Below are 11,224 nucleotides of genomic sequence, written 5' to 3' on the forward strand. Positions count from 1 at the left end.
GGGGGGGAACAGGTGACATTGCATGTTCTTATCATACCTTTTGTGGTGGTACCAAACAAGGTAACTAATTCTTCGAGTGACAAATTCACGGAGCTCACCGCCGCAAGAGAGCACTGGCTTGATAAGCCTTAGAAAGGGATTAGACAAATTCACAGGGGACACAGCTATCGGTGGTTATGAACTGTTGTGGCTAGGAACAGAACTTCCATGTTCAGAGGCAGTGAGCCGCTGAATTCTAGTTGCTGGGAACAGGAGCTTGACTATCATTATTGCTCTGTTTGTGAGACCCCAGAGAAACGGAATGTTGCACTAAATGGCATTCTTTTTTTCATATCTATAGCCCGCCCTTCCCATGAGTAAGCTTAGGGTGGGCAACAACATGTTATCAATACAAAAGCAACATTTCATTAATAGAATAAATAATTAAAATATTAAAAACCATTACATACATTAAAATGGTGGTCACAGTCTTACAATAACAGGGAGGCTTACAACAGACAGAATTCCAAAATACGTATAGATAATAAACACAACGTTAAAATACTATGTTAAACCCAAAAATAATAATAAAGTGCTAGTCTTATGCGTCAGTACCGTTGGTCTGCACTGGATGTCATAAGAAGATACTTCGGGGGGGGGGGGGGGCGCTGCCATCGGCTCAGACAGTTATTAGGGGTCCAGTGGACCATACAATGTCAGCTGGTGTTCCCGGTGGTAATAGCAGTGGGGGTGGGGTGGCTCCAAAAGCCTGGCGGAAGAGCTCCGTCTTACAGGCCCTGCAGAACTGTAAGATGTCCCGCAGGGCCCTGGTCTCCTCTGGGCGCTCATTCCACCAGAGTGGAGCCGCCACCAAAAAAGCCCTGGCCCTGGTTGTCGCCAGCTTGGCTTCCTTGATACACGGTTGTGAGAGGTTCTGGCCTATAATGAGATGTAGATAAAGGCCAGCAGCAATGTTCCCTCTAAGCTGTGGAGTCTTGTGAGCAAAATCTCTACTTCGTGAGCTACTGGCATTAAAGCTGTGAGCGAGCGATTTGGCTACAGTATGAATCAGTTTGCTCTGGGGCCATCCTTCCTGAGCTAAGACAAAAACCTGTGAGTCAGAGGCTAAAAAACTGTGAGCCAGCTCACACTAACTCAGCTTAGAGGGAATACTGGCCAGCAGTTGTTCAAATGGGTGACAACCACCCCAGGGAGGCCATATATGGACGTCCGCTGCCTCAACCGAAGGCCTGGTGGAACAGCTCCGTCTTGCAGGCCCTGCGGCATTGAAGAAGATCCTACAGGGCCCTGATCTCAATAGGGAGCATGTTCCACCAGGCAGGGGCCACGGCAGAAAAAGCCCCGTCCCTGGTTGAGGCAAGACAGATGTCTTTCGGGCCAGGGACCACCAAGAGGTTTTGCTGGCTTGCTGTTACGTTAACCACAAGCAAACACCAAGAGCAGCTGAACGGCCGGAACTCTTCTTTAAGGACCTTCCCTGGTTAGTACAGTTATCACCGCTCGACACAAAACTGGGAGGCTCTCTTCAAGAACAAGACCACTCACATTAGCACAACTTCCTGTTTCTGGATACTGGCAGTCTTTAAGCAGCGGCTGGACAAACACTTGTCAGGGATGCTCTAGGGTCTAGGCTGATCCTGCACTGAGCAGGGGGTTGGAGTAGACGGCCTGTACGGCCCCTTCCAGCTCTGCGATTCTATGATTCTATGATATAAGTGCTTAAAAACACTGTCAGCAGAGAGCGGTGCTGTTACATTGGCAAATTAAGCATGTTCATTCCAAAAAAAAAGAAAAAAAAGAATTCTTACCCTGAAAAAATTCAAAAGTATCCATGCAATTGGGCTGGAGAGGACTAAGTCCCGGCTGAATCATGTCGGCGTTTCCTAAGTGAGCTGGAAGATTCACACACAAAGAAGGTATAAAAAGAGGCACGTTAGTTTGTCTGTAGCAGTAGAAAAGAGCAAGAGTCCAGCAGCACCTTGAAGACTAACAACATTTGTAGCAGGGGAGGAGCTTTCGTGACTCACAAAAGCTCAAACCCTACCACAGTTTTTTTTAGTCTTCAAGGTGCTCCTGGACTCCAGCTCTTTTCTAAAGGTATAACAAGTAGTTGCGCAGAAAATTCCCGATATGTTTCTGTGGACCTCCTTGGGGTGGGGGTGGGATTTAGTGGGTGGTCCCACGGACACGCCATCCAGCTCTTCTGCCAGGAGACGCAGCTCCTCTGCATCTTGCCATGGCTCAAAGGGGACCTTTACAGGGCCTGGAGGCCTGCATTCAAGATTTAATCTGGCGCTTTAAATACGCTCCATGGTTGGTTCCAGGTTTTGAGGGGCCCTGGGCAGACGGTGCCCGGGGGTCCCATCCGCCCACCACCAGGCGCCCCTCATACCTTTCCTGCCCTCCACCCGGGTGCCTCCCAACGTCTCCCTCTCGTCTGCCCTCCCACTGACTATGCTCTGCTGCCTGCACACAGCCCTGGCTGGCACGTGCAAAGCTGTTTTGCCACCGCCTCCATGCACCCAACGATTATGAGCAATTAGGAGCATGGGTGGCAGAGCACTTCGGAGTGTGCAGAAAGGCGGTGGCGGCGGCAGTTGTCCCCCATCAGGAGTCCTGAGAGCTTCCCCACAAAAGGCTATGCGGACGCTGGCCCTGAAATACACTTGTGCACACTTACTGCCCTGCTAAGGAGGAATGGGTACTTCATATCTAAACTAAGGTCTGTTTGCCCGGAATCCCAGACATGTGGAAGGGGCTGTGTGATCAGGGAAACACCCTTCCCACAGGGGGAGTTAGCCAACCCCAGACTCTGCAGGCAGTCTGCATCTATGGCCAGGGATGAGGCCAGCCCCTTCCTATTCAGACAACTGGTAGGGAGAAGAAGAAGAAGAGGAAAGGAGAGATTGGATTCATAACCCCGCACTTCACTACTCAAGGGAGTCTCAGAGTGGCTTACAAACTCCTTTCCCTTCCCCTCCCCACAACAGACACCCTGTGAGGTAGGTGCGGCTGAGAGAGCTCTGACAGGAACGGCTCTTTTTCAAGGACAGCTCTGAGAGAACTATGGCTTGCCCAAGGTCATCCAGCCAGGTGCAAGTGGAGGAGTGGGGAATCAAACCCGGTTCTCCCAGATTAGAGTCCGTGCCAGGGGTCATTTTGTAGAAAAAGAGGTGCAGGGCTTCATTAGCATAACTCATTAGCATAACTTATTTGCATATGCCACACCCCCTGACATCACCGGAAGTGTGCCAGAAGGCAACACCCACTGCTCAGGCTCCACTGGACTGTTTTGGATTGCTAGCTATTGGGGGGGATGAGATGTGCAGATCTGCCCTCACAGAGGAGGGAGAGCTGTCTGACTGAACCTTGGTCTTAAAGGTGCCACTGGACTGTTTTGGACCAGGGGGCCGGGTGAGCTCTGCAACCTACCTGGCTGCTTCTTGCTCTGACTGAGGGCTGCTGGGAGCAGGGGGTGGGGCTTGATGTATGTGCCCGTCCCCTGGGCTCTTTGCTGCCGGAGCTCTGCTCCTGCAGGAAATGACCCCTGGTCCGCGCACTTAACCACTACACCAAACTGGCTCAAGTTACCAGTTTATGCTAAGCGGCAGCAACTGGCTCAAGCTCGCCCAGGGAGTATTGGGGCAAAGCCAACAGCAGCCCTCCTGCACTGAGCTCAGCCTCCTCCTCCTGAAAGCGAAACTGAAATTGGGCTAACTGCTCAGCTTCCCAACCCTCCCCTCAGCTCTCCTTCTCCCAGCTGGACCCTACTCCTCTCTGAGAGCTCTCTCTGAGAGCCAGTTTGGTGTAGTGGTTAAGTGTGCGGACTCTAAACTGGGAGAAGCAGGTTTGATTCCCTAGTCCTCCACATGCAGCTGCTGGTGTGACCTTGGGTCAGTCATAAGTTCTTTCAGAGCTGTTCTCTCAAGGACAGTTCTGGAAAGAGCTCTCCCAGCCCCCCCCAACCTCACAGGGTGTCTGTTGTGGGGAGAGGAAAGGAAGGGGACTGTAAGCCACTTGAGACTCCAAGTGAAGGGCGGGGTATAAATCCAATCTCTTCTTCTCGAACCTGGACACGAGTTCAGAATCTTATGGGTTGTTTTATAAAAATCAACACAACAAGAATGCTGGAAGTTCAACTATAATCACTCTTTCAGGGGTGAGTTTCAGACCCTAGGCTCTCTTGACACCCTTAATTAAGGCCATGAAAGCCCAATGCAGCCAGCACTGGGCAAACATGCCTAGAGAGGGAGTTCCGTCAGCCAGGCCAACCAGCTAATGGAAGCCCACTTGGACCGAAAGAGGCAAGTGGCCTGGTCCAGCCAGGAAAAAAAACACGAAGGAAGCGGGAAGAAAAGAGCCAGGGCGTACCTATCTCCCTGGGATTCGGCCAGGAAACCGGCTGGTGAGAAGACAGCGTGGAGAAGAGGGTGTCCGGCAGTTCCGACATGAGCATGTCTGTAGAGAAGAAGGAGTCCAGTTCCATGGGGACAGGAGTCTCCCGGCCATACGTGTCCTTATGCCACAGTAACATGTCGTCATCCTGCCGAGGGGTGGGGGAGAGGAGAGGAACACTGAAGACAAAACCCCGGAGTGGGGCTTATCCGGCAATTCCTGTGATTCCTCACAGGCCTGAGAGAGAAGCAACGCATCCGCAAGAGCAAGCCTGGTATGGCCCATTTGGGATGTCGTTTCTTCCGAGACGAACGGGGAGAGAGGGGTTTGCATCTCAGTTCCCTAACGGTGCCTGGGCTCGCAGGAGCAGACGTGGACGATTCCACTCACGGGGCTGTCGCCCAGGAGAGCGACGCAAGGGCCACCCGGGCTTGGGTAAGCGGTACATGAATTGTAGGAGTGCCGGGAGGCAGGCAGTCCCTGACGTTTTTCCGATACCCCCTCCGTGGCTATTGCTTTTAGCAGGTTATGGGGAGGGCACACTTTTGGCCTCCGCAGCTCTATCTGGGGGGTGGGGGCCTGTGGATTTTATTAAGATCTCCCCCCGTACTGCCCCTTTCAGAATTCTAGCACCGCTGCTACCTAAATGGGATTTCACTGGATCAATAATCAGGGTCAGCCAACTCCTTTGGTGTTCGCGGCACATACCTTCGTTCCCGTTCATAGCTCTGCACTGCTCTCCATTTTAAGCCTAAAAAGCTTCCCCCAACAAATGCCTCCGCCCAATCAACCGTAAACAGTGCTGGGCCTCGGTCTTCTAGGTACATCCTGGGGTACAGCTCTGAGACTGACTCGAAGAGAAACACACAAGGGCTGACGTGACACCTACCCGAACCAAGATGGAGAGGTCTTCATCTTTGTGTTTCTGCAACTGGAGAAGGAAACGAAAAGATGGTTATTGAGAACGGCAAGATCGTTTGGGAGGGGCCAGGCTCTGGAGCCCCCATTGGGGCAAGGAATTCTTCCAGATGAAGACTGAGTTGCATACTCCACAATCTCAACTGGGGAGTTCCAGTGTTAACAGGGCGAATAAATTTGAACACGGGAGATCGTTCGCCATCCCAAAAGTTTACAGGTTGGCACAGTGCCCATCAGTGCAATCCTAGACAGAGATACACCTTTCTGAGCTGACTGACTTCAGTGGACTTAGAAAAGGACATGATTGCAGTCTTCAAATATTTGAAGGGCTGTCATGTAGAAGATGGAACAGATCTATTCTCTCTTGCTCCGGATTGCAAGACTAGATCTTACCCAAAACCCCTCCCCTTCGCTTCTCCCGCCGCCCGCCAACCCAGGCAGACAAGAGAAGCTCGCCCGCCCGCCCCCCGCCCCACTTCTCCCCTCCCCCCTTCTTCCTTTTTCTCTCTCTCCCATCCACACTTTCTCCCTCTCTCGCTCTGTTTCCCCCCTCTCTTTCTTTCTCTGCCCTTCTTCCCTCCTTCTTTCCTTCATCCCATTCACTCTCTCAATCTCTCTTCTTTCCCTCTCTCTCCCTTTTTCTCTCTCTCCCCCCTTCTCTAACTCTGTCTCTCTCTCTCTCTACCTCCTCTTCTCCATTCCTCCCTTCCACCCGCCCTTCCTTCCTATCTAGGGCCCGTTGTCTACCGCCACAATGGGCTTTGCTTACTAGTATAATTGTATGGAGGGAAAAAATAATAACAAGAATTTCTAGAATACAATAAGATATCAAAAATAATGGTTAAAATGGTATAGCCAGAATCTCTCTTTTATGTATTTATGTATGTTTGTTCATTTTATACAAATAAAAATACATTTTTAAAAAAGAAAATGATAACTCTGCTTGGGACTGTGCTGTAAGAGACTGAGCAATGGACCAGGGACTCCCTGGCCTCACCCTGTTTTTGCCACAAGCGCATTATGCGGCCAGAGGCAGGCGGCTCATTTCTTTCTTTCTCAGTTCTCATCTGCAACACAATAATGGTTGTATTGTAAATATATGCTAACTTTCTGATGCGCTACGGAAGTGCTAAGTGTCCTAACTCTACAAATGCTGCTTGATTTTTAATAGCAAAATCGATAGTGAATTCATGGTAAACTAAAGCACTCCACACTGGCGGAATGAGCTCCCAGAAAACATCAGGGCCTTGTGGGACCTTTTACAGTTCTGCAGGGCCTGTAAAACTGAGCTCTTCCACCAGATTAGGAGCCACTACCAATAACAACTAAGGCCCTTTATATCAACACCAACAGCCAGTGATACATTGGACACAGACTGCGGTCATACGTTATCATTTTATCATGGTTTAGTGGGCTTCTATCGCCACCAGCACTTTAACTGTATTTGTGATTTGTTGAGATTTTATGACGTCATATTGTGTTTTAATGTATTTTAACTTTTCAGTGTGAGCCGCCCTGAGCCTGCCTCAGCAGGGAGGGGGGGATACAAATCGAATTAATTAAATAAATTTATTAAATTAAAATATTTGTTCTGGAAACAAGCTCACCCTTTTCTTAAAATAGGTCCTCCACTTGTGATACTCTCTGATGACTATTTCTATTCGCCGTTTCCAGTATTTCCCTTCTGTTGCGATAGCCTGAGAAATAAAAGGAAAATATATATATATATTATTACCAAGGTCCAAGCCATCTTGCCTGGTGTTGCCTCCTCTTGACCGGCTCTTCCAGATCTCAGCACCATCAACCACAGACACCAGGGACTGAGTCTGGGACCTGCTGCATGCAAAGCAGGCGTTCTAGCCACTGAGCCATAGTGAGCTACTGGCATTAAAGCTGTGAGTGAGCAATTTGGTCTGCTCACAACTTAGTTTGCTCTGGAGCCGTCCTTCCTGAGCTAAGACAAAAATGTGTGAGCCGGAGGCTTAAAAACTCTTTGCTAGCTCACACTAACTCAGCTTAGAGGGAACACTGATCTCAAGTAATTTTTTTATATTTATTCGTTGCTTTTCACTTTGAAGGAAGCCTTCAGCTCACAAAGAGAGACTTTCTGCAGCGTTCATTGGTGAAATTTGGATAAATACCTTGGTATTTGGCAACTTTGTGTTTGGAAATATCTGTTGAACTCCCTGAGGAAGACCCTGAAACAGGAGGATATCTGGACCTCTGTTCAAAATAGACTTAAAGGAGTCCTCCCTCTAAAACTTTTGTACAAGTAAGGAGGACTGGTATTAATAAAGGGGTTGTGCAGGATCTTTTGTTATATAAAAAGATGATACTAAAATTTTGGATACAGGATTCTTTCTGTGTGATAATGTTTATGTGACAGTTAATATAATGGTGAATAATTTATAAGAAAAAAATTAAAAATATAAAAAATATATATAAAAACGAATAAATATATAAAAATTACTTGAGATACCTTGTAATTATCTGTAGGGCGGTATTTGCTGATTTTTTGGTATTTCCTACTTACCGTGAGTCCTATTTTGGTTTTGTGGATTGCTTAATTTCTTCTCAGAACCAGGTCAACAAATCTGTATTTTTTCAGACATTTTATAAGTTGTTGATTTGTCCGTTGGACTAGATGACCCTGGAGATCCCTTCCATGATTTCTATGATTTCTAATCAAACTCTTGATTTTATTCAACTGTACTGCTAACATCTTTTCAATGTACGCCATGCTTTTTAATACTTTTTGCTGTGCCTTTTAATGCTTTCTGTATACTACATTAGGCTCTGTGGTACTTTACTTTTCTGTTGTGTTATGGCCGCTGTTACTGTTTTGCTGTTCGACTGTGTTTTCTGCACCGAAACCCCAGAGAGGAGGAAACAATGCCAGGCACGTGAATCAACAACCAGCCCACAATACACAGTCAGATCATCTTCTCCTGGTGCTCCTTTGGGCCATACCTCAGGGCGACGGTGCTCGTCCACCTCCATGGAACCATCCAAGGGAGTCACAAAATGGCAGACGGGGTTCTTCCGCTTCTCTAGATCTACAACACAAATGGGAACAAGAAGGGATGTCTGAAGAGGAGGCGGCACAAGGGTCAGATTGAACCACTGCCCTGAGGAAGTCGCAGAGCAGCGATTCAGCCGCTGCACAATCAGAACTGTGCGCTCCCCTGCCCATACGGCATAAAGAGCAGGGGGAGCACAGATAGTGGAACTGACTTTTAACTTCTGTAGGTGCTATAAGTCAGAACCTTCTGAGCAGCAAGAACTTCTGATCTCAAAGCCTGTTCATTCACAGCCAGCACCACGCCACCCCCGACTACCTATATGGAGGTTGGGAGTAGTGTTCCCTCTAAGCTGAGTCAGTGTGAGCTAGCTCACAGTTTTTTAGCCTCCGGCTCACACCTTTTTGTCTTAGCTCAGAGAAGGATGGCTCCAGAGCAAACTATTTTTTTGCAGCAGCCAAATGGCCCGCTCACAACTTGAATGTCAGTCGCTCACAAAGTTGAATTTTTGCTCACAAGATGCCACAGCTTAGAGGGAGCGTTGGTCAGGAGCAGACCCCTGATTTGCACAGCTGCCTTCGTACCCCCAGCCTCCCTCCCTGAAGTTAAATGATTGGTCTGGAAAGAGCACATGGTTATTTGAATGGAGGGCCGCTGCTCGTAGAAGGGAATGACTGTACTGGGGGAGATGCCATGTTGAAGAAAATGCTGGATTTCCCCTGCTTGGTCATTCACTTCTACCACCAGTGAGGGTGGACAACCAAGGGTAGAATCCTGATGAGTGAAGGACCTTAAGCCTCCTGCGCGTTGCCAGCTGACGCACGGACCTTCCTAAAGCAGGTTTTGGGTAGCCATACTTACACTGGATATACCACGCCCTCCAGATGGCGTTGTTGAGCCGGATTTTGTCCCTGCACTGAAGCTTCAAACCTTTGAAATTCTTCCACTTGGGTGAAACCAACTTGCCGCTGCAAGACAGAAGAGATTTTTTTGGTAACTGCATTTGCAGAAGGGCGGCAGAGCTCCAGTACGACATGCCAAGCTGACAACCCTGGGCTTCAGTCCTGATTCTGGTTAGCAGAGCACCAGCGCGGCTCCCTTCATCCAAGACTGGCTGCAGCTGCTGAACTGGAAGCATCTCACTCTGGAAACTCAACTCGGATTTACTGGGAGCTACACTTTGCTGACGGGGGGCAGGAAGGAGAGAGAACAGAGAACAGAGCCAGTTTGGTGTAGTGGTTAAGTGCGCGGAGTCTGATCTGGGAGAACCGGGTTTGATTCCCCGCTCCTCCACTTGCGCCTGGCTGGATGACCCTTGGGCAAGCTGCAGTTCTGATAAGAGCTGTTCTTGAAAAAAGAGCAGTTTCTGTCAAGAGCTCTCTCAGCCCCACCTACCTCACAGGGTGTCTGTTGTGGGGAGGGGAAGGGAAAGGAGTTTGTAAGCCGCTCTGAGACACCTTTCGGTAGTGAAGGGCGGGGTAGAAATCCAATCTCTTCTTCTTCTTCTTCTTCTCCTCTTCTGTTCTGCCTTTCCCAAAGCAAAGCCGAGAAGGCAGAGGATGCTTAGACACACAGCTCTATAGGAGCCAACATGTAAGAAGTTCATCGATGAGGGAATGCCAGCCAAGCCAGTCAGAATAATGGCTTCACTAGACCATGGCAGTAGAATATTTTCTGCTACAATATTTTCCCCTGGAAAACTTCAGCATTTAAAAAAATATATTGTGTTGCTTCGAGCAGGGGTCCCTGAGTTTTTTTTAGCCTGTGGGAACCTTTGAGATTCCGAGCACCTTTGAGCACCGCCCCCCGAAATGGCTGCGATAAGGGGTGGAGCCGAAGACAAAATGGCTGCCACAAAAGGCGGAGCCAAACAATATCTCCCTCCTTGATTTTTGAAAAAGAATCGCAGGAGGGGAACAAAAAGAAATATATGGAAGCCCAGGTGAAAGAGAAGGGAGAATCAAAATCAGGAAACCTGAAGGTGGAATGGAACCGCAAGCCCGGGTGCTTTCTAATCCTCCAGACCAGGGGTGGCCAAACTGTGGCTCGGAAGCCACGTGCGGCTCTTTCATACATATTGTGTGGCTCCCAGCAGGGCGTCTGGGGAAGCGAAAGGGAGGCATACCTCCCCGATTGGTCTTCCCTTCCCCAGCCAGTGTTCCCCTCCCTGGGTAGGCTTGAGGTGGGGGAAAGCAGAGAAAGAAAGCAGCTTTAACTTTAAATACATTCTTAAAGACCTCCCCCCCTCCCACTGGCCATCTTGGAGAAGGCATCTGTCTCTTTAAATCCCTTCTAGAAAGCCTACAGGGGCGGCATGGGGACCTTGGAAGATGCATTTAAAGTTAAAGCCGCTTTCTTTCCACCTCTCCCTCCCCCTTCCCATCTATTTGCTTTCTTTCAAAATGAATAAATAGATAGACTTCCACCTTTCTTTTTTTCGGTTCAGTTCAGTTTATTTGGTTTAAGAGCCTATAGGCCATACGCCATAAAAAAAGAATCTAATTTAAACTTTAAAATTTTTTAAACATTTAAAAAGACAGTATAACAGAAATGTGCCACATCCAGGGCTTTTTTTGTAGAAAAAGCCCAGCAGGAACTCATTAGCATAACAGGCCACACCCAACAGCAGAAACTCATTAGCATATTAGACCACACCCCTGACAGCACAGTTCATTAGCCTAGTAGGCCACACCCCCATGCCTTCCCTTGGCTTGCCCGGGCGTCCCGTGGCTGTGGGAAGCCCAGGGAAACCAGCCCTTAGAGGGAATGGATTTGATCACAGCTGGCTGGGGTGGAGGTGTGGTTTCTGATAGCCACTCACGCAGAGGTTTCGGCTGTAGTGGGCATGGCCAACTCTGAAGCCAGCCGGAACTCCGTTCCTGTGCATTCCT

At 48.8% G+C, this 11,224-nt stretch overlaps 1 protein-coding gene across 1 annotated transcript in view; it reads right to left on the reverse strand.

Moving 5' to 3' along the window:
* MLXIP (MLX interacting protein) overlaps positions 1–9,369 on the reverse strand; it is a 41,030-nt gene extending 31,661 nt beyond the window's left edge. Inside the window, exons 1-6 of the mRNA XM_015417646.1 lie at positions 9,195–9,369; positions 8,284–8,369; positions 6,921–7,010; positions 5,285–5,326; positions 4,372–4,543; positions 1,809–1,892 (exon numbers count right to left, since the gene is read on the reverse strand). Of these exons, the coding sequence (XP_015273132.1) occupies positions 1,809–1,892; positions 4,372–4,543; positions 5,285–5,326; positions 6,921–7,010; positions 8,284–8,369; positions 9,195–9,369 (649 nt within the window). The remainder of the gene's footprint in view (positions 1–1,808; positions 1,893–4,371; positions 4,544–5,284; positions 5,327–6,920; positions 7,011–8,283; positions 8,370–9,194) is intronic.
* Positions 9,370–11,224: the final 1,855 nt, after the last annotated feature.

The sequence above is a fragment of the Gekko japonicus genome, unplaced genomic scaffold (assembly GCF_001447785.1).
Source record: "Gekko japonicus isolate JY-2015 unplaced genomic scaffold, Gekko_japonicus_V1.1 scaffold64, whole genome shotgun sequence".
Lineage (NCBI taxonomy): Eukaryota > Metazoa > Chordata > Lepidosauria > Squamata > Gekkonidae > Gekko > Gekko japonicus.